This window comes from Schistocerca nitens, chromosome 5, assembly GCF_023898315.1.
Source record: "Schistocerca nitens isolate TAMUIC-IGC-003100 chromosome 5, iqSchNite1.1, whole genome shotgun sequence".
In the NCBI taxonomy this organism is placed as follows: Eukaryota; Metazoa; Arthropoda; class Insecta; order Orthoptera; family Acrididae; genus Schistocerca; species Schistocerca nitens.
The window spans coordinates 459,616,483-459,641,214 of record NC_064618.1 but is presented as its reverse complement, the minus strand read 5'-3'; the positions used below and the strand labels follow the sequence as shown (position 1 = coordinate 459,641,214).

General features: G+C 42.3%; 1 protein-coding gene across 1 annotated transcript in view; it reads left to right on the top strand.

Annotated features, from left to right (window-relative positions):
• LOC126259782 (bestrophin-4) overlaps window positions 1–24,732 on the top strand; it is a 568,776-nt gene that overhangs the window by 217,448 nt on the left and 326,596 nt on the right. The window contains exon 2 of the mRNA XM_049956790.1: window positions 16,208–16,318. Coding sequence (XP_049812747.1) covers window positions 16,208–16,318 — 111 coding nt within the window. The remainder of the gene's footprint in view (window positions 1–16,207; window positions 16,319–24,732) is intronic.

Sequence of the window (24,732 nt, the reverse complement as noted above, 5' to 3'; positions counted from 1 at the left end):
GACTGAAGCGCCTAGAACCGCTCGGCCACAGCGGCCGGCTTTTGTCCAGTCCGTACTTGAGCTGAAATCAGAGTCTAACGCTTCGTCGGTGACTGGACGATAAAATTTATTGTATAACCCGAGACTACATTGTCTCTTCAAAATCTTGGAAATGAAACACTACGTCAGTTGTTTATGGGTCGAGGAAGCAGTTGTCCTCGTCCAAAGAACCATCCCTCCATTTGTCTGAAGTGATTTTCGAAAACTACGGATTGTCTAAACCAAGATGCTCTAGCAATGAGTCGAACCGCTCTGGTATGTCAGTCCAGGTTAGGCATTGCTAGAATCTGTGATGGTACCGATCACAACTTCGAAACTTACCTCCACCATGAGCAGATCTGTGATTCAGTAGCTCACGGAACACCTTTCTGCTGTTCCACGGTCCTGCTGAAGAGGTTCAGTCGCACTACACTGACAAATTTTAAACTTTTTTTATTTCTGGTGCTCTTAATATTTCAGAATTTTCCACAGTGCCCGTAGTTAAAACAGTGGTGTGCTTAACGCTGTTGAAGTTGTTAAGTTAGCTTAAATTTTATTAAATTTAAATTCACAAAGTTTATTTACCAGATTTGTCACTATCGTGATCTCGGAATGAACCTGGTTTATTACCTGTTCACTGCTTGTTTCGTACCGAGCGAGTTGGCGCAGTGCTTAGCACACTAGACTCACATTCGGAAAGACAACGGTTCAAACCCGCGTCCGGCGATACTGATTTAGGTTTTCCGTGATTTCCCTAATTCGCTTCCCTAAATCGCTTCCACATCTTTCCCTAATCCAATGGGACCGAAGACCTCGCTGTTTGGTCCCCTCCCCCATATCAACTAACCAACCAACGAAAAAACTTGTTCCGTGATAATCTCCGCACGATCAGAACACTATGGCACGTATCTTCCAGTGGAATGTAAACATCAGCTCGTCCTCTCAGAATCCGTTACTATTGCAGAATGTGTCTAATATTGGAAAATTTCACGGTACATGGATTGGGAACCGTTGGAGTAATGTATAACTAGGAAGGAGCTTCTCGCTTTCGAATTCTTTGCTTTAAGTATCGTGCTCGGAACACGGATGAAGTAGGAAAAGCTACAAATTTAGTGTAAAATAGGCTGTCAAATCGGCAGTTTGCTATTGATACAGTGGAAGGTTGCAGCATTCAGTAGCCTTTACCATAGTATAATCAGAACCAGAGTTGTCACATTGCTCACAGAACCGTATTAAGCCACAAGAGGAACTATATTAAAATGGCGGAGCACATTTCCAGTTTATCACTGAGCACTTTTTTTCCCTCCTCTAGTGGTATGCTTCGGTACTACAGTGCAGGGATTTCAGTGCGTATAGCTCTACCATGTGCCAAATCGCATTCTTGTCAATTCTGGAAAAGCGACTGCCTCAGCTGATCTGCATTCAGCGTTCTCGTTGCCCATCTCTCTACCACATAACGTGGTACCACACTCTTCGTGCACCGTATATGCAGGGAAAGTTTTTCATAATGAGATACATCTGATTATATACAGTGTCATTAAATTTCTACCGGAAAAGTGAAGTTAGGAAGCAAAAATCTAATTTAAAACTATGCCTGACAAGGTTTAGGAAACATTATCTATTCCAGTCCCACAGTAAAGAGAACGGAAAAGGAGTGGGGAAACATAACTTCAAGTATTTCACAAAGCTTCGCCCCTTCACAAAGATGTGGAAGGAGCAGGAAGGAGCCGATAAACCATTTTCAGATGACACGTGTTCTGTACTTTACACTGTCACCATATTAAGGTTGTCTACTATGTTAAATGTTAACGCCTTTTTTTAATATAACATTTCCTCCGTTTCAGTAGTCGAATTGCACCTTCCCTATAGTTTGCTGGCCGTTCAGAATGGAAGCCCCACCACTAGCGTTGTCCGCTATACTATTGTGCCGTCTGCGCACGCAGAGACTAAGTTATATTGTACGCGCTCTACCAGGACTAAGCACATTAACCTTCAACCAGACAACAAATAAACTACGTAACTTTATTTTTTAGAGATGATGATTAAAATTTTGTCTAAATCCACAGTTGGCAGCAATCACCATTGTTATTTTACACACACACACACACACACACACACACACACTGCAGCATAAAACAGAGAAGTTAACTACAGGATATGGTAGCGGAATTTCTGCTGCATCAAGTAGAATGACTGCTGCGATTAGGGTTGTCAAATTCCCGGCTTTTTACGAACATGTCCAGTCAAATGTATAGGCCTATAAGTTCGGCCTGTCCGGCCTGGTTAGGGTTTCCAGCGATAAAGTAGAGAACGCATAGCTAAGGCAAGTTTGAAGCTAATTACATAAGCGCGAGGAATAAGTACGAGGAGGATAACGTAGGTATGTCAACCAGTGGTATTCTTATGTCTGTGCGATATGTTTTTCTCCGTAGAAACTATGGGGTTTCTTGTCCTGGAACAAAAACAGTTTAGGTTGGATGTCAGTGAATTCTTTGATCAGCGACAAAGTTTCTCCAAATTTACGCTACAAAAAGCTTTTGGCACATCAAAAAAAAAAAAAAAAAGTTTCAAATTGCTCTAAGCACTATGGGACTTAACATCTGAGGTCATTAGTCCCCTAGACTTAGACCTACTCCTAACTAACGTAAGGACATCACACACATCCATGCCCGAGGCAGGATTCGAACCTGCGACCGTAGCAGCAGGGCAGTTCCGGACTGCAGCGCCTAGAACCGCTCGTACAGAGCGGCCGGCGCACATCGAAAGGGACAGCTTATTTCCAATCACAACATAACGAAGATTTTATTCAGAATTATTGAAGCTGACAAAATATTACTTTCCAGTTGCAGGCCATAAAGCCACTGTCGGAAGAGTGTTCTCTTTCATAAATGCCTACTGGAGAAAGGAAAGACTGCAAACCGACGCATTCACAATGATGAAGATCATATTGTTGTTGTTGTGTAATATAAAATCATCGTAGCGAGAGCTACACGAAATGATTTCAAAGAAAAAAAACTTTCTTGATAAAGTGGTATCAAATGAGAAATATTAGTATTTTAACATATTGTTGTTGTTTCTTTGTAAGTCTAATTGGAAATAAATCTTTCATCCAGTCTGGATTTGGAACACTGAGACTGTCTTGTTAAAGGTTTCAGGAATTACTGCAACAAATCGCCGTTTTTTCTTCAATTTTTATTTGTTCATGATCGGTTTCGAATCGCCTGACGATTCATCATCATATGATAAAATTTAGTTTGGAGTATTGTGGGGGACGTGCAGTGCCTGCCACAAGAATAAAAACTATGCACGACCCCCCACAATACTCCAAACTAAATTGTATCATATGATGAATCGCCAGGCGATTCGAAACCGGCCATGAATAAATACAAATTGAAAAAAAAACGGCGATTGGTTGCAGTAATTCCTGAAATCTCTAACTGGAAATGACCAAAGTTGTTTCAACATATTTCCGTTTCCCTACCGAGCTGAATATGTAACTATTTTATTCAACATTTAGTTAATTTTGACATTCAGTTTATCTTAGGCAGAAGTCACAGCAATTAAGACAGCTCTTAGTTGCTATCTTAATTGCCATGTTAGAACGATGTTTATGGTTATTTTTTAAGTCGTTTAAGGTTGACCTCGCAGTGGGTTATTAATACACTGCCCGGTGTGGCCGTGCGGTTCTAGGCGCTTCAGTCTGGAACCGCATCACCGCTACGGTCGCAGGTTCGAATCCTGCCTCGGGCATGGATGTGTGTGATGTCCTTAGGTTAGTTAGGTTTAAGTAGTTCTAGGGGACTGATGATCTCATAAGTTAAGTCCCATAGCGCTCAGAGCCATTTGAACCATTTGGATACACTGCTGGTAATTCCCAACTGACTCTGTTTCTGTTAACAGTAGGTAGGCTTTTAGAACAGAGTTTCCAGCTAAATGTGACGCCTAGTCTGGCTTTCCTATTCTCGGATCTGGCAATCCTAGCTGCGACAGATTAACGCGCGGTGTAGAGATCTGGCTGATGTCCATGCAGGTAGAGAATATGATATAGAAGTGAGAGATAAGAGCATTAATGAAGTGTGGGTGTGGGCGCAATTAATCACAACAAGACCTTACGCAAGACGGTCACGCTTGTCGGAGCGGGACCACCGGCCGACGCCGGCCTTCGGCCGAGACCCTGGAGCCGGAGGCGGCGGGGCGCTGCTGACGTAGGACGGCCGCCTCAGCTCTCGCGGGTCCGCGCCGTTCTCGCAGTGCGCTGACGGACGGCCGGACATCTCACCGCTGCCCGCGCAGAGTGCGCTATCATCCGCTGTTTTTGCGCCGCTCCGCGGATCCGGCGGCTGTTTGTTAGCTGCCTATGAGCGGTGGCAATCACAACAGCAGCCAAGGCCGTGACTAGAGGATTACCTCTGGAAAATTGGCTGCCTCTTACCCTACTGTAGGAGGGGTCGGAGGCTGGAGCTGCTTCTGCGCAGTTGATTCACGCGCCGTAGGACGTAAAAGCGATATCATCTACCCAAACGATTCGGCCCCACTCTAGCAGCAAATAACAGAGTTGACAAGCGTCTTCTAACCAAACTGCGCGCCTACGGAGTATCGCCTCAGTTGTGCGCGACTGGATTCGTGATGTGCTGTCAGAAAGGTCACAGTTCGTAGTAATAGACGGAAAGTCATCGAGTAAAACAGACGTAATATCCGGCGTTCCCCAAGGAAGTGTTATACGCCCTCTATTGTTCCTGATGTATATTAACGACATTGAAGACAATCTGAGTACCCGTCTTAGATTGTTTGCAGATGATGCCGTCATTTACCTTCTTGTAAAGTCATCAGATGATCAAAACGACTTGCAAAATGATTTCGATAAGATATCTGTACGGTGCGAAAAGTGGTAGTTGACCCTGAATAAGGAAAAGTGTGAAGTTATTCACATGAGTACAACAAGAAATCAGCTAAATTTTGATTACACGATAAGTCACACAAATCTGAACGCTGTAAATTCAGCGAAATACTTAGGGATTAAAATTACAAATAACCTAAACTGGAACGATCACATAGATAATATTGTGGGTAGAGAAAACCAAAGACTGCCATTCATTGGCAGAACACTTAGAAGGTGCAACAGTTCTACTAAAGAGACTGCTTACACTACGCTTGTCCGCCCTATTCTGGAGTATTGCTGTGCGGTGTGGGATCCGCGTCAGGTGGGACTGACGAGTGACATCGAAAAAGATACATAGAAAAATGGTTCAAATGGCTCTGAGCACTATGGGACTTAACTTCTTTGGTCATCAGTCCCCTAGAACTTAGAACTACTTAAGCCTAACTAACCTAAGGACATCACACACACCCATGCCCGAGGCAGGATTCGAACCTGCGACCGTAGCGGTCGCGCGGTTCCAGACTGTAGCGCTTAGAACCGCTCGGCCACTCCGGCCGGCGATGCATAGAAGAGCAGCTCGATTTGTATTATAGCGAAGTAGGGGAGATAGTGTCACATACATGATACGTGAATTGGAGTGGCAAACATTTAAACAAAGGCGTGTTTCGTTGCGATGGGATCTTCTCATGAAATGTCAGTCACCAGTTTTCTCCTCCGATTGCGAAAACATTCTGTTGGCACCCACCTACATACGTAGAAATGATCATCACGATAAAATAAGAGAAATCAGGGCTCGCAGAGAAAAATTTAAGTGCCTTTCGAGCTTGAAGGTGGTTCATTGAACCCTCTGCCAGGCACTTTATTGTGAATAGCAGAGTAATCACGTAGATGTAGAAAGTCACGGGATAGCGATATGCACTGATACAGCAGATGGCGGTAGTATCGCGTACACAAGGTGTAAACAGACAGTGCAGTGGCGGAGCCGTATTTGATCCTTGTGAAAAGGTTTTCGACTTGATTGTGGTCTCACGACAGGAATTAAAACTTTGAACACAGAATGGTTGTTGGATTTAGGTGCATAGGACTTTCCATCCCGGAAATCGTTAGAGAATTCAATATGCCGAGATCCACAAAGAGTGAGTCGAAAATACCAATTTTCAGGCATGACCTATCAACACGGAAGACGCTGTGGCCGACGGCCTTTACTTAACTATCGAGAGCAGTGGCGCTTGTGCAGGGTTTCCAGTGCCAACAGACAAGCAACACCGGGAGAAATAACCGCAGAAATCAGTATGGGATGTTCGGCGAACGTATCCGTCATGACAGTGCGGCGAACTGACTCGAGTGCTTTTGCTAACAGTACGACATCGCCTGCAGCGCGTGTCCTGGACTCGTGACCATACCGTGACTCTAGACGACTAGAAAACCGTGGCCAGAAGACTTTAAAACAGATTACTGTTGGTAAGAGCCGTTGGTGGGATTAGTGTGTGGTGCAGACCCCTCGAAGCCATGAACACAAGTTGTTGTCAATGCATTCTGAAAGCTGGTGGTGGCTCCAAAATGTGTGGCATGTGTTTACATACAACTGAATGGGTCCTCTGGTCCAAGTGAACAGATCGTGGACTGAAAATGATGATATTCGGCTACTTGGAGGCCATTTGCAGCTATTCATGGACTTCGTTCCCAAACAATGTTGCAATTGACACCGGGCTACAATTGTTCACGATTTGTTTGAAGAACATTCTGGACAATTCGAGCGAATGATTTGGCCACGCAGATCGCTCGACTTCCATCGAACAATTACGGGACATAGCCTAGAGGTTAGTTCTTACGCTCTAGGTGTCATTTCACTAATGAACAGATCGACAATTATTTATAGCATATATAACAAGAAGAACAGCCTGTTACTGGAACGACACCCAGTGGAAGAAGGAATGGAGAATAGCATTAAATTCCTTTGGACTAGAATGAATGACAGTGCGTTGTAGTGATTGTGGACAAATAGGACATTATATCGATATTGTTGCCCAGACTTTTGGTTGGTTGGTTGGTTGGTTTGGGGAAGGAGACCAGACAGCGAGGTCATCGGTCTCATCGGATTAGGGAAGGACGGGGAAGGAAGTCGGCCGTGCCCTTTGAAAGGAACCATCCCGGCATTTGCCTGGAGCGATTTAGGGAAATCACGGAAAACCTAAATCAGGATGGCCGGACGCGGGATTGAACCGTCGTCCTCCCGAATGCGAGTCCAGTGTCTAACCACTGCGCCACCTCGCTCGGTACGCCCAGACTTTTCACAAGTTCTGCACTGACTGCCTACGTTTATAACCTAATAGACTGAAACAATAATTTATACAGTAAACTATCTCGTTATTTGTGGCAATTAAATCAAAATCGTGTTGGTTACTGATTAAGAAAAACGGGAAAAATTGTTGAGCTTATCGACAAGATTGTGCCTGCGGGTCATTCCTTGCATAGAATCCATACATGTTATAAAAACGAATGTTTGTATGTTCCATACCCCCTCCTAAACCACTGGGTCGATTTCGACCAAACTTGATACACACGTCCTTTCTGTCATACCTATCGTAGTCCAGGAGATTTGACGTCATAAACACTGAGATGTGTAAAAAAATGCCGCATTGTGCATGAAGCTTTAATACATTTACTGTTAACTACCAAGACACTCCTACAGTCGAGTCATTTTAAGGAAATGTCTGACACCTGGAGGCGCTTTCAACAGCTTTCAACTGCGAAGCGCAAACGGCTGTAGGCGAAAACAATAGCAATCTATAGAACCACGAAGAGGCGTTGCCATCAAGACGATTACTAAATCGCGTTGTAGACGCATGAAGCAGCAGCGCTAAGCGTTCAGAAACAGCCCGGGATCTTTGTACGACTCTTTCACAATGTGATACGTATTTTCACGAATACATGGAAATAATTTTTTTTTTTGATATTACACTACAATCACAGTTCATTTTTTCGTTTCGTTTCTAATAGAGAATTGGCAAAATGAATACCCGGGCAATGCTGGTTTTTGTCAGCTATGTTACAATAAACTTCGACGCATCTGCACTAAATAGGACGATTATTTCAGTTTCATATTCAATAATATATTCCAACGAAAGTGAGCAAAGGATGCTGAAATTAGTAATTTTATTTTTCCATTTTATGTAAGAAAGATGTAAACAGGCGAAACGTATTTAGAAAAATACTAAGAGTTACCGGCGAAAAACATAATTAATTTTTTCAAGACATTGTTCGGCTCCTGGCTGTCATGTGGAGGAATTGTGTTCGATCCCCGATACTGCCAACAATGCTGAAATTAGTAATTTTATTTTTCCATTTTATGTAAGAAAGATGTAAACAGGCGAAACGTATTTAGAAAAATACTAAGAGTTACCGGCGAAAAACATAATTAATTTTTTCAAGACATTGTTCGGCTCCTGGCTGTCATGTGGAGGAATTGTGTTCGATCCCCGATACTGCCAACAATTATTCTTGGTGAAGGAACTGAGACTGGGTCTGCTTAGTCCCCGTAGCCAACTGAGCAATTCTTACTTAATGTTTTTTTCTTTTTTTGTAAGTATGTGTTCTTCGCTTCGCTAATATACATATAGAGGTATCGTTTATTATATATTGTAGAGTTACGGAAACCAGTACTAAAGGCTGAGAGTACAGGTTGCTGGTCTCATGTCCCTCCAGTCTCTACAGTAATGTAATCTGGTGGCACTTGAGAGAGAGCACGAAGCACCGATAGGTCGACCGGTTAATGTCCTTAAAAGATCACAGCGTCTCGGTCTTCATTGAAGTTCAAAAATGAACGAGAGATCCCACGTCAAGCATTCATTTGACCACGGGGCTTTAAGTGTGTGTGTGTGTGTGTGTGTGTGTGTGTGTGTGTGCGCGCGTGCTATGATGCTGCTTTATTAATTAGTCTGCCTAGTATCAGTGAGGGGATCATTCGCATCCTGACAGGCTTGTGTTGCAGTGTTCTGCAGTTTGTTATACCTTGTTTTAAAATCTCTCGATCAGACAGGTTACTGCTGCCGGTGCTATTAACGCTCAGCACATGATACTTTCTAGCGCTTCATCAGCAGCAGCATCACAATGGACGGCGGGAATTCTCACGTCATTAAGCTCCCGGTGAGGTTACTTCTCACCGTACATACTACCAGCTGACTTTCACAGTCCGCTTTACGAGTCGCTGGGATCGCGACTTTCGATCGCTGCAAGCCCTCTCGCCTCACCTTCGCGGTGCTCATCGCTGTTTATTGCTAGACACTCAATGTAATCCGACTTTCACTTCAGAATTCCTCAGATATGAAGAATAGTCACTGGCTAGTCGATTCACGTGGCCTACTTTCGCAAAAAGAGTATTGACGTTGATACGCACGCCACGAAGTTCATACCCCAGTCTGACATGCAGCTTTAACTTAGATGAAGTCTGCGGCGCAATCCCGTCGTCACCGGGGTATTTGGTCTGACAGTTGGAATGCAGCCTTTCTTCACAGCGGCATTAGGAGGGAGAGGGTGTCTGGTCCAACGTCCGGCCGCCTTTTACCTCTAGAACGATACCCGTTACTCAGTCAGTAACAGGCTGAGTGGACACGGTATCGTCCTAAGCGTAGTAGACTAAGGAAAATTCTCCCTCCCCCAGTGTCTCAGGAACTGTACCCAGAACTTCAGGACGGAGGTCTGGTGCCCTACCCGAGGACCACGACGACCACAAAGTTCTAATTTAGCTCATAATCAAATATTAGTAAATTCTGAGATGCTCGGGAATTACATAAACTGTGATTCGCAAATCGAAGAAACAGAATTTGACGCCCAGTTTCTTCCAGGTTTGTCTAAGTATACTATTGTATTGTACTGTATGTTAGCCGGGGACCTAGAAACGACGGAGAGGCTCCGTCCCCGCCGCAGCCGCAGTGGTCCACAACCCCACGACGACTACCACAGTCCACTTCACCCCTCCGCCGCCCCACACCGAACCCAGGGTTATTGTGCGGTTTGGCCCCCGGTGGACCCCCCAGGGAACGTGTCACACAAGGGTTACACTCACCCCTGTGTTTACGTGGTAGAGTAATGGTGGTGTACGCGTACGTGGAGAACTTGTTTGCGCAGCAATCGCCGACATAGTGTAGCTGAGGCGGAATAAGGGGAACCAGCCCGCATTCGCCGAGGCAGATGGAAAACCGCCTAAAAACCATCCACAGACTGGCCGGCTCACCGGACCTCGACACAAATCCGCCGGGCGGATTCGTGCAGGGGACCTGGCACTCCTTCCCGCCCGGAAAAGTATACTATAAGACAACACAAAAACTATGCATCACGAAGGAATCCGTAGATGTGATTTACATGTACAGACAAAGAACTGACTACAATTTCAAAAAAAAATGGATGGTTTATTGAAGAGGCTTCTCAGTACTACGAAACTGTTACGTGTGCCTCCCCCAAAACTTTGATCGACGTTATGAAGAACCTCGTAAATTCAAAAAGTTGGTAGAGCCATTTTTTATGCTAATGAAGGAGGACAAATTAAACAGTGAAGAATTTAATTTTTTGTTATTGAAACGTTTGCATCAACTATCATTTCACAATTTTAATGAAAGATTGGTATCCTACAGCTGCCTAGGGCGCCTACAGACTCGCCTGTGGCCAGGAATCTCATTGACTGTCTTCAGTGATGAGTCCTGCTTCGAATTGAGGCCAAATGACCAGCGAAGACGTATCTGGAGGCGCCCTGGACATCGGTCGGATGCTAACCCCAAATGTTGCCCTCCATACTGCTCGACAGCCAGGAATGAAGGTCTGGGGTGCTATTTCTTTTCATGGCAGGACCCCTTTGGTTCTGCCGGCCGGAGTGGCCTAGTGGTTCTCGGCGCTACAGTCTGGAACCGCGCGACCGCTACGGTCGCACGGTTCCAATCCTGCTGTAATGTCTCTTGCAGCGGTCTCTCCACGCTATTTTCAGAAATTTTTATAAATTATATAACTCAGTACATGTCTCGAAATATCTCTTCTTATCTTACCGATTCCTAAAGTTTAATATACGATGATTATCAATGCAAAGTAGTTTCAAGCCCTATTATTCCTTGGAGCGTGCATTTACTCCATGGAAGAGCTTCTCTGCTATCTATGTTTTCTCTTATGAAAAGAATGATTGAGATCTTGCGGATTAGCTGTGAAAGAAGGAAGATGTATATGTATGTATTGTTGAGCTAGTCGCCATCTTGATGAGATTCTGTATGAGAAGGAATTTAATACATGAACTAAACTAAAGTAAGTGTGTTCGCGTATTATTTAACTGGTTATTATTGACAGTGTCTGCTTACTACGCTGTGTTGCACGGGATCAGTGGGGAACGTCTGATTTACACTGGACGAACCTGCCGTTTTGTATGCTCAAGATATCCAGCTTATTACTTTCAATAAATAGGCTAACACGGTCTTACCAGCAGATCTCCGGTCTTCCCCATGTGATCACCGAAAGTTAATAATTATTACAAATGTTTTCAGGAGATCGACTGACAATTTTCGTCGCACCGAGACTTCGAAATTGCTTCACTGCCTTATGGAATTTAAGTTAAGCTCAATTTAATCAGGATAGAACAGTATTGAACTGTGTGAATGTGATAAGCCTGCGTTGTGAATGAATATTCCCTTAATATACGCATGTTTTTTACTATCATGATCAGTGAAACTAAATCAGGCCGGTGTGAGAGAGGTTTTTAAATTTTAGATCCCACAAAAACTATTAAACTGCCTCGGGCATGGATGTGTGTGATGTCCTTAGGTTAGTTAGGTTTAAGCAGTTCTAAGTTCTAGGGCACTGCTGACCTCAGAAGTTGAGTCCCATAGTGCTCGGAGCCATTTTAGGCCTTTGGTTCTCATCCGTGGCACTGTTACAGCACAGCGGTACGTCGACGATATTCTACACATCCATCTTGTGTTAATATTTCAGCGCGATAATGACCGCCCGGACACTGCGAGAGTTTCTACTGCTTGTCTTCGTGCTTGGCAAACCCCACCTCGCCCAGCGAGGTCGTCGGATCTCTCCCCAGCTGATACAGTTTGGAGCATTATGGGGCAGGGCCCTCCAACACTCTCGGAATTTTGATGAATATTCTTTCTTCCAGCGTACCAATTTCGAACGGAAACATTTTATGCTTACGCACCAAGTACCCTACGCCACGTAGCGACGTCAACCTGCGGAGTTCAGATGTAACCAAGCGCAGTTGAAATGCTGATGCAGCAGCTTCCAGCACGTTAAAAATATCAACGCCGCACTGAGGAACTGCACATACCTGCGTGGCAGAGGATCTTTTGTTAGGGGGCTGCTGACAGAAGAGAGAGAACTGAAGCTATATACCAACAAATTCTCAAAGGCTACATCATGCAGCCACTTGAAGAAATCCTAGTGGCAGTTTGTCAGCGTTATTCACTTGTTCTAAGAGCGCTCCGAGGGCGGAGTGGCCGTTGGGAAAATGCGGAGGACTTTCTGAATGCGGGACGCTGCCGGCATCGACTCGGGCACGCAGAATGGCCGCGGCGGCTGGACCCGCCCACCGGATGTCCCGTCCCGTCGGCCGCGATGGTCGCCTGAATGACAAAAAAACGCGCCGTCCGTGGCGTGACGCGCGCCCGTCTGATGAATACCCCGCGAGTCGCCTGCCGCTTACGTAATCTCCATCTCCGTACCTGTCGCTCCTCCAGACACTTGGCAAAATCTGTCTCTTTCGTGTGGTCTGGTTCGTTTTCTCCTCACCACCAGTTGCTTATCCACGTGTCCACTACTCCACATCCTATGTCCTCCATACCACCCCCTCCCCACCCCCCACCCCTTGGGTATGGCATTAGGTGAGTTCAGAGATACACAGTGCCGACTAGAGAAAAACGATCAATTCCAGTTAATCGATTAATTATAATTATTACAATAATCGATTATGGGTATACTGATGCTTTCTTCACGTCGATTAATTTTACATCTGTAAACTTTCTATGTAATTTACCTGTACACAAAATACTTAACATTCTTTTTCAAAAACCTACTCCTCGTATAATGTCTCCTTAATGGGGGGTAGGACGTCAAATGGGCCGACTTGGAGCAGGAGAGGCACCACGGGACATTTTAATTTCCACTATCGATACTTTTACAAGTAAATTCATAAAACTTTGTCAGCATGACCAGGAAGGATTCAGGATTCAGGATTCACACTCGTAGCAGTGGAAGTTCAAAAACATAAGAAAATAATTTTTTTTTAGATATGAAATTTCATCATTTTTTCACTTACTATTGACTCCATTTGTTGCTATAGGTACACTTTTCTTCACAAGTAAGAGAGATTCTTTGATTAATTTTGCACAGCATACAAACCATACTTACAAGTGTCTGAACCTGTAGAATCCAATTAACTTATGAAAAAATGAATGAGCTGTTACTTTTTAAACTTTGTTTAGAAAAAATCAAATTTTTTAGTTAATTATCTCAATTTTTACCACAGTTTTTAATAGATTTGGAAAATTCTAGAGTTTTATACACCTGTAAGTATGTTTTGTATGCTGTGCAAGATTCATCGAAGAATCTCTCGTACTTATGAAGAAAAATGTACCTATAGCAACAAATGCAGCCAATAGTAAGTGAAACAATGATGAAATTTAATATCTAAAAAAAATATTTTGTTAGGTTTTTGAACTTCCGCTGCTACGAGTATGAATCCTGAATCCTTCCTGGTCATGCTGACAAAGTTTTATGAATTTACTTGTAAAAGAATAGACAGTGGAAATTAAAATGTCCTGTGGTGCCTCTCCTGCTCCAAGTCGGCCCGTTTGACTTCCCACCCCCCTTAAGGTAACTTATTCAACAGCTGAACAATACTGACTCTTGGTTGTTCCTGTATAGCGTTTGTGAACTCTGCCGTGATACAAAACGTTAATCTTGGCGAAGTGCAGAGATCGAAATAATGAAAATGAATCTAATTAAATCCCAAAAGAAATTAATTGTGTGCTCATTGAAAACTATTTAACTGAAACTCAGTACTGAAGTGCGTTATGAAAGTTCGGTTATATGAAGTGCACTGTTTGAATTGAAATATCAACTAAATAAAATGCTGCTGAACTCTGAAGAAAATAACTTCACTGTCCAGTGTAAATTAATCTGCTTGCTTAGCAGAACATCTGACAATTCTGACTACATACTGTTTGCCCACAAGAATGAAAAGTGAGATCTACCCTGCATGAAAACTAACTTAGCTCTTGCTCAACACGTTGTTTTGTATGTGGTGTACTGACGTTCTCGGAAGCACATTGAAATCAGCGAATTCAGCAGCTAAAGAAAAGTAATCTTCTCACTACTAAATTTTTCTTCGACTGTCAGAATCAATCTGTAGCTACCTGTGGCGTAATGTACAGTGTACATACGACAAAATATTTGAAACTTTACTAAGCGTGATGGAGGAGGATTTTACTTTAAAGAAAAGCGTTCTCGAAAAATTAAACTTTGATTATTGTCAAAAAGACTGTACAAAATGACTCTAAGAATTACGGAATTCCGTCATTGCAAAACTTAGAAATTTAAAGCAATTGCGTTATTTGTGACATAATGGAAACAGAGATCAAATTGACACTAATCATGAATATTTTTAATTACCTAAGGGGCAAACATTTCCTTCAATTAATAGTTCTGACAAACAAACATTTCATTCTTGCCTGTGCATTGGTTACCTTGAAACATTCCTCCAAAAACCTTCTACATCCATACAGTCAAGAAAATATCTTTACAAACAAGTTATCATTCCATGATAAAGTACTCTATTTCTCCAAGATTCACAGATATCAGCTCTCCTTCTGTAAAACTCAGCTGCTCCCTACTATGCCTCTAACAAGAATGTTCCAGCGCTGCACAGCAGACTGGCGACAGAGCGCACCACTGATGACATTAAACACAGAGTCAAGGGCAGTCCCCTCATGCAACTTTGTCGCAGTACAGTAAAGGTGGAATGTTTACAATGGTGGAAAACATACGAAAATCTCATAAATCGATTAGGCATACGATTCATTAGTTCAGTGTAAGTAATACCATTAGTTCATTTGTTGCCAAGAAAGTTAATAGGCACAAATATTTCGACTCTAGAATGTAAATGCCTCGGAGAGAATCAGCATGAACAGTACCAAAGAAGCTTTCAGAACGAACAGAAGACCAAATTGTTGGCATTCTGCACGATTAAAACGGCTCCATTTTGAAGATCTGTTGGCAGTAACTGATTCCGTTGCTGGTTGATATTAAATGTCATTGTTCAGAAGAAGCCGAAGCAGAAACAGATATTAAGCCCAGCGAAGAATAACCAGTACAGTAGCGACGACTATATACGATGATTTTTGGAGCATTTATGAGGTATTAACATCTGTTCAGCGGGAGGAGAGCTGTATCACAGTAAGAGCAAACGACCAGGACTTTGTAGCTGAAACAGAGTGAGGTGGCGCAGTGGTTAGCACACTGGACTCGCATTCGTGCGGACGACTGTTCAAACCCGCGGGCGGCCATCCCGATTCACGTGATTTCCCAAAATCGTTCCAGCCAAATGCCGGGATGGTTCCTTTGGAAGGACACGGCCGATTCCTTCCCCATCCTTGACCGATCCGAGCTTGTGGTCCGTCTCTAATTATATCGATGTCGACGTGGGGTTAATCCCAATCGTGCTTCCTTTTTTTTAGTCGCTGAAATTAGACTCTGCTGCGTGTGGCTCGTAAATATCTGGGAATAGCGGTTCCCTCTGTTTCTTCTCAAAGACCGTTTCGTCAGGTGGAGTACACAGCAACAGCTTGCCGTTCGGGACTCTGTGGAAAAAGATCACCTACATTGGCGTTCGACACTTCACTTCCTGAAATAGTTTGGTGCTTGTAGGAATATTCACTGCAGCATCTATCGTAAAGACAACTAAATTAATTATCTTTACTTGTAAATGTTAAATAGGAATATATTGCTGCTAAAAATAAAAAAAGGGAATTACATATTTCAAGAAACTGAGGAACTACTGTTAGTTACAAAAAGAGAAATATGAGTATTATAACATCGCTTTATCATAAACAATAATTTTAAGGGACTGCTTTATAAACCTATAAATAAAGACGTAACAGATCAGTTACACAATAATAGAATCATTTAAGTAATCGAAAAGAACACTTGGAGGTGCAAATGAATTTTAATATCACATTCAAGTGTTTGTGTTTGTTATCTTATTTAGTAAATTACTGTTCCAAGATTCAGCTGAAGAATACACTAACGTGCTTTATTCTGTTTTGTTCACAGATGGAGAGGAAGCGTGTACAAATTAATATGGCGGGATTTAGCTGTGTACCTGTTCCTTTACTACGCTTTAAACGTCGTTTACCGATTCGCATTAAATGACCAACAGAAAACGTAAGTATCACATTAGGTATAGCAAATTTTTAAAATATTGTCAGATTTTTTAAATGGTTGTATTTCGCTTTCAACAATTAATTTTTAACTCATTTTCGTATTGTTGCACAATTCAGACATTGGGCCATTCTCAAGTGCCTGAAAACATTTGTCAGCTATCTGATAGTGGTACGAAAATAACCCAAAAATTAATAGTTTCAGGCGACATGGAATCGTGCAAAAAATTGTTAAATTAGCATTTGTGTCTCTGTGGTGTCACAGCCAGACACCACACTTGCTAGGTGGTAGCCTTTAAATCGGTCGCGGTCCGTTAGTATACGTAGGACCCGCGTGTCGCCACTATCAGTGATTGCAGACCGAGCGCCGCCACACGGCAGGTCTAGTCTAGAGAGACTCCCTAGCACTCGCCCCAGTTGTACAGCCGACTTTGCTAGCGATGGTTGACTGACTACTTACGCTCTCATTAGCAGAGACGACAGTTAAGTATAGCCTTCAGCTACGTCATTTGCTACGACCCAGCAAGGCGCCCTATTCAGTTACTAGAAGTCACATCTCAAGAATGTATTCTGAACAGATAATATTGTGAGTCATGTACCGTCAAGAGCGACGTTCATCATTAATGGATTAAAGTTAAATATCAAACTAATTACGTCCGCTTTCTGAATTCTAATTCCTTGTCATGTTCCAGACCTCACGTCACTATAGTTCTGCCCTCCTCACGCCAGCCTGCGTGAGCTAAAACGCGTGCATTTCGGCATCCCCTAGTAACACGGTGTTGGCTCTTCTGCCAACACAACAGCATCCAGTTTTAAAGGAAATGTGTCAGATACGGAAATAGAGATGTATTAAATAGTTTAAACGCAGCCAACATACAATCTTACTCGTGGCTATAAATCTCAAGAGTATTTCCTCCTAGCAGTGTCATAGAAAAATGAAGGTCTGTTTTGAAGATTATTAAGGATTTTTAAAAGCAAAGATTCCTCATTTGTAGTTAAATATCATCAAATATCCTTTGTATTTTTTATGTAAGCGAGTGTAACGACACCCTGGTATTTTTGCAAAAGAATAATAGATCTAGATAACTGCTCAGAATCTGAGAGTATCAGCATTTGTGAATTCTCTGAACTGGAAACTGAGGAAAGTCTCATCAAACATTCTGAAATTACGAGCAGGAAATAAAGTTCTGGAAGGGACCTGAGTTCAGATGTATACTAACGACAAAAAAAAAAAAGAAAAAAAAAAGATCGTAACACCAAGAAGATAAAAGAAAGTTGGTAGGCATGTTTCTACATCTGAAAGATGATGTCTATTCAGATTTCGCGCCACTGACATAAGAATGGCGCCCCCATGAGGATGGAAATCAGATTTGGTTTAAATACGCGCTGTAAATGCTGCGTTCGTTAGTTATCTTTGAAACTGCACGTTGTGAGTTGATGTTTGTCAAGAATGCCATTAAGGCGACAAATATGCCGTTATCAGCACTTTACTGATTTTGGACGAGTCCCGTAGTAGGACTACGAGAAGATGGACGTACCTTCTGCGTTATTGCAGAAAGCCTTGGCAGGAATATAGCCACTATACAGGATTGCTGGCAGCGGTGTTCACGAAATGCAGGGTCGCAAGACGACCAGGCTCCGGACTGCCACGTGGCAGTAGAGGGAGGGAAGACTATCGATTCGGGGTATGACTCTGGCGCATATTGCTTGTGCAGCAGCAATTTGAGTACCAGTTGAAACCACAGTGACACAACGCACCGTTACAAATCTGGTACTTGAAGGACAGCTCCGAGCCAGACGGACTGTAGCTTGTTTTCCACTGACCCCAAATCACCACCATGTGTAACATCAGTGGTGTCAAGCAAGAGCTCATTGTGTTTCCTGATGAAAGCTGGTTCTGCCTCACTTCTAGTGATGATCGTGTTCTGGTTGAGAGGTGGCCAGTCGAGGACCTGCAAACAATCTGTGTGCGTGCTAGACACACTGGACCTACACGTGGAGTTATGGTCTGGGGTGCGATTTCGTATGATAGCAGGCGCACTCGCGCAGTTATCCCGTGCCTCCTGACTGCAAATTTGTACACCGGTCTGGTGATTCGACCTGTTGTGCTGCCATTTATGAACAGCTTTACAGTGTACGTTTTCAAACAGGATAACGTTCGCCCACAAACTGCTGTTGTAACCCAACATCCTCTATACACAGTAGACATGTTGCCTTGGCCTGTTCGACCACCAGACCTGTCTCTAGTTGAGCACTTACGGGACGTCACCTGGCGACAACTCTAACGTTATGCACAGACAGCATTAACCGTCCCCTATTGGCCGACCAACTGCAATAGGCATGGATCTCCATTCGATAAAATGACACCCGGCACCTGTACGACACAATGCATGCACCTTTGCATTTTTGCATTCCACATTCTGTCGGTTACACTGGTCATTAATGTACCAGAATTTCACATTCGCAATGCTTAGATGAATATGTGTCAATCACTTAAATACGGTACCTAAAGAAATGTATTCCAGTTGTCTCATTACTTTACGTTAATTATTTTTTGGTGTTGAGATTTTTTTTCGGTCACTGTATTTGTGAACAAGAGAAACCAGTAACAAGTTCTTCGAAATAATGTAAGTCTTCCAGAGACACTAAGCTAAGATAAATACATACCTAAGATGTCAGTTAAAATTAACGAATGTAACGAAGTATCCGAAAACAGGACGTGAAAAATTCTTAAATGGCGAAATTTAGCTTTTTAAACACTCATGCTATACTACATTGTCATTTACCATGTGAAAGCGTAAATAATTTCTGATTTAAATGTGAAAATACAAAATTCTATATTTACTAGTGTTTTCATGATGGGTACAGCTGAAACATGACTATGTGGAAAAGAACACCCTTTTTGCTAATTCTTTTACTAACTATTTTCAAATTAATACTTTTTGCGAACTTATTAGTCCATCATCTAGAATAACTGACGAAGCCATCCTGCATAACAGCAGAAACATAAACAGCTAAGAATTTACAATCATCAAAGGAAATTACTAAGAATAAATGTACAAAATAATCAGTTTTAGTGTTCCGTAATCGTAAATTTTTATCAGTTATTCTAGACAATAGAGTAATAACCGAAACCTGGGTCACAAGAGAGAAAAAGTGCGTCTTTTTCATGTGATACCCGTCCCTTTCGCTATTGAAAGATGCAATATCCAAAATAATTTGTTAGCAGTACAGATATAACGAAGTTCAATAACTCTTCCTGAAATTGTAATATAGTGGCATTCTTAAGTTCCTTCTACGTGATCCAGTTACGTACACGTCCACATACAGTGATCTATTGCTGAAGAGGTCGATATCCATCTATTTTCTGTAGTGTATTTGGATCACACGAATTACACTAAAAGACCAAAGTAATGCATTCTTCATTGGTGAAATATTAATACGGTTCGTTAGAAAACTTTAGCATACATTAACGTGCATTCTTGTATAGCACATTGCAGTGTACTGTGTCTGTTGGACAACACCCAAAAAGAGAAATAACTAACTATTGAAAATGTTTACTGCAGAGTGTATATGCATATTTAACGACCTCATTATCAGTGCTGTTGTGGCACTATATACTATAAATATAGTGGCACTATATACTATAAATTCAAAGGCTCGGGGATTGATCGAACGTTGTCAGTTGCTACGATTTTCAGTATTTTCACTGTTGTCAATGTATTTACTAAAAATCCATAGTTTAACTTTGATTGGAATTACACGTTGAGATGATGTCCCCCATTATTGAAAGTTAACTATCGTTCAAGTATTAAAAAGGCAAAGGTTTCACCAGTAATAAGTCCAGGCCTTATAACGCACGGTATCGGTTTGATTGTTTTATTGGATGATCCATTGTGACACTGGATGACAGGGTGCTATATAGAGCTCAAAATAACACCCGCAAATTACTTGTGCTATTAGTAAAAACAACTCGGTGAGCAAAACTGCACAGACTTCTTGAATTATAGCTACACATTTCATTGGTCCGTCACGTACGTTCCAAAGTTCTATAGTTGCACTGAGCTTCATGCACTCTGTCATGCACCATGTCATGTCCACAATATATATCACTGACAGCGAGTTGCGTTAGTTAAGTGTCTGGTCCAGTAACGAAGTTGTCAAAGACTGTTTATTGAAGTTTTGCAGACAACCTACATAATTCCGCAAACATTTTCTGAGAAGACGATGCTATTGAGGTAGTGACGACACAGTATCATACATCTTCTTTGGAATGTCGTTTTGTCATTCTTAACTGAAACTACTTTGTCATACTGCCCATAGACAATTCGTTATAGAAAACTAGAATCACCTGTACCTTTCGCGAAATTTTTTCGGAACGAATGACTATAGGCCAGCTTAATTTCGGGTGGCTCTGAGCTGGGAAGAGGAAAAAAAGAATCAGAAATTGTGTAAAACGCCACATTGTGTTAAAACATATGCATTTTATAGTTTTTTTTAATGGGCATAGTCAGGTGGCTTATGAACCAGCAAAGAGTAATGTGAATAAGTGAATTATAATAACCGGTCGATGTGTGTATTTATTTGTAATTAAGTCGTTCAAGGGAATTAGCATTATCATCTTTTTCGCAGTACACTGTCGTAAATTTTTATTGACTACTTGCCTGGTATTTTGTCGGTCATTATTACACATTTCGTCATTGGTTACGCCTTGGAATACTGCAATTTGTAAACTTACCATTTTCTGCATAATGACGTAACTAGAATGTATTTTGAGATGCCCCATGTCGCAGTTGTGTAGCAGTTTTCTGTTGTTATTACAAAAAAGTAAAGGAAGAAGTCTATTTCCTGCTGCTCTTTCTGATGGTGTTTTGCTGGGAGCACCTGCTGCTAACCCTGGTAGAAGTAGATTGTAATTGACGGCAGTCATTACGTTAAGAATGAAATACTCTTACATCGTGGCGTTGCTTGTTTTTACTGCCAAGAGATGTAGAACATATAGTCGTTTCTTAAATCGAAAGAAAGAATTCATCAGAAAAGCCATTTAATCACACTTACGGAGGCACGTTATATGTTGGTAAAGAATTAAGAGTAGAGAAATCCAAATGCACACCATGCAAGTACTACTCGTATATGTCTGCCTGATTGTGGTGCAAACTTTGTTTAACGGTTTCCTCTTTTGAGCAAGAAGTGAGTTTATAGACTCATTAGTTGCGTATCAGAAAACTGTAGCTCCTATGAAATGATAGTAACGAAATCATTGCCGGACGTATCCTAGAGTTGCGATGATGTGCGTTCAGGATACTGATGTAGATTATTGACTGTATAGAAGACATCTTAGGGCGCAGTCTACAGCTTTGGAGTGAGATGCGAAATGCTAAGTAATTCGAATTAATAGGCTTTTGAAGAAAGATATAAATTATTTGACGCAGATAATCTTCACAACAACAAAACAGGAATAAAATTTAGTCACTTGATCGAACACATTCGAGCACCACACTTCACGTTTCCACAGAAACAAACAGAATTTATTGGGTTCAGGTAAAGCTGGTCAAGTTTTTGTTCATTTGTTGCCACCTCCACATTGTTAATGGATGTACGATCTGAAGCATGGTCTCTGCCCGTAAGCCCACAGAGCACGTGCAGGCTCGTATAGCCGTAACACCCGACCACGAAAAGACTAGATGGAATTCTGGTCCCACATACAGGAAACGAAGTTACAGACTCTCTTAAGCTTTCCATCTCGAAAATCAAAGTTGCTTGATCATCAAGTATCGCTGACTGCCAACTTCCGAAAAATACTTCCAAACACCTGCTTCACAAGAGAGCACAAAAGACGTCGTCCTTCAACATCAAGGGCAGTCATACGAATTTTCTTTTCGCGAGCTCCAAAATCGCTTTAAGAACCTCCTATAACATTTGGGACTTTCTGGCAATCTTAACCAGGAGGCCCCAACAAAGTTGGCATTTTCTGCTTCCGCTACTACCAATGCTCTTCGGTGTGCTGCTTCACGCCAGAAATCAGTTGTTTTTTTCCAACGGGACTTGAAAACACTTGTCATCACAAGCCGTTAGGCGAGTCTAGAAGGACCAGACCACATGGTACTTAGGATTACGCAAAGACAAGCCCTTCATATTGAGGCTAGACAAAAGCCTACTTTCCCGGATACCAGCATCTGGCTGTGGCGGGCACAATAGCCGAGATCGTAGCACAAACCTGCAGGCAGGAATAGTATTTTACAAGATATTTGTGCGTAAGATGTTATAATGCAAATTTTTTTGTAAAACAACCTCAAAGTGTCAAATGTGGTCATTAAGTTCAGTAAAATATGGAGCGATTGTCCATGAGCAAGACAGCGTGTTAGAGAAAATTAACATGAGTCTACTTCCACCCGACTGAAACGTTCGTTTCGTCCGTCCTTCGGAGCTTCCGTGGCTTCGTGCGGAGTCACACCTGCGGGCGTCTGAATCAATGCATTCTTGGCTTTGCGTGGTGTGCGAAACAAATAGCGCTACGAACTGCTCCGTGGATTTAATGGAAACGTTTATTATCAGTCCCTGATTAATTTATTACACTTCCACAAAGGTAAAATAGATCTAAGTAACTGCCGCCAACATTGCTTTGGCCTGCGAATCGCGGTTAAAACTGCTTACTAGTTCAAAGTCACTAACGAAAAGTCCTGTAGCAGTCTAACCACATTTAGGCGAACGTCATCTGGAACTATAAATTTAAAAAAAAAAAAAAGCTGTCGTCTAGGACCTATTCGTTGAAGAAGAAGCAGTTGGGAGAAAATACGCAGAATTTTCGGAGAACCGCCAAGAAATTCAAAAATGGTAAAGAATTTAATACTGACAGAATGACTGCAGAGATGGAACTCATCAGGCACAGGAAGGATAACGTTTCAATTGGTTCTGATGTAATTGAAAGGCTGAAGATGACGTATTTTGAGTCAAGCAGGGGACTAGTCCACCAAATTTCCAGACAAGGGCCGTCTCCTACACATGAAAATAGATTTGGTAAAGGGATAACGACCAGCTGTGAGTGTGACGAAGTCGGCACACCAGATCGTGTCCTATGGGAAATCCCCCAGATGTAGTAATTACTAATACACAGGCATTAAGAGATGAGACTGGTTTATTACATAATTAGCTGAAAAGAAGACTTTGATACTTTAAATATTGTAGCTGATCCTGTCTTAGAAAAAGCAAGGCCTAATTACAGTCGACATATATGCAATTGTAAGGAACGTGAACGAAGCCGGATAGCTCTACGATCACAGGGCCCTGTACTGGAATGAGTGAAGGTATGCGGTGACAAGGTTGCCCAAGAAGACCGACAGGGATAAATGATGATCAAGTGATACGCCCTGATGCCTCCCCATGCAGTCTGCAGGCAGCAAGATATTGCTGCAACTGATGGGATGGCTGATCTGGTACGGAACGTCGAGACAAACTATGGTAGATAAATTTCGGTAGTACTAACATTATATGTATGGATGTGTGTCCATCTCAGATTACGATACAGACAAATAGCGATCATATTAGCAGAAATATCGGAATATAAGTCTTAGTGTTAGTAACAAACAGCAGCATATATTTCAGAAGTAGAAGCATTTGCAGAAGACGACCCGACTGAGGCTGAATAGAGGTGCCACAGGAAAACGATAGGTAGGATCCTAAATGTTAGAGTGATGGCAGTACAAAAATTAAAAACAAGGAGAAATAGCATTATAGACAATGTACATTTAATTCATGTTCAGAAGTGGGAGAAAAGGGATGGAAAGCAGAATATGCCCAAGCAGAATTCAAAGTCCGCGCACGGGAACGCACTTTCGAATACTTTGTAAGCTTTCCTCACCGGAAAACTAATCTCGCTGGTCACAAAGGATTACTAACTCCAAACTTTCGAAATGATCACCAGTTAAAAATACGAACTTCGTGCCCAGAGGACCTACGCACGACTTTCTGTCTCAACTCCGCGATTAGTGTAGGCCGACTCTCGCTTTCGTGAGCTCCAGACCGCTCCACGAAATTATTTAACGTACAGGCTGTTCAGTCAATCAGAGACAGGAGCCGAATGTAGGCGTTCTCTTAACTATTTCTTGTCCATGCTCACAGTGCTTCTGTAAAGTGTTCCCTTCTGATAGGATTTTAAGGTCTCTTATTTTACAGCGGATTTTGGAAACACCACACGTCATGAGGATATTAATCTCCCTGTAATCCCACCATGTAGGCTACGGCCACAACTTATTTAGGAGAATTTTGGAAAAACCGGCCCATCAGCTCCAACCTGGAAAAAAATCGTTTCACGCAGAAGTCGCATACTGGTCCAGGCAGCTACAAGCAAACGACCCTGGCACTTGTGGGCAGCCAAGAACAGACATGTTACGTCAGCAGCAGAATATCCGTACCGAGCAA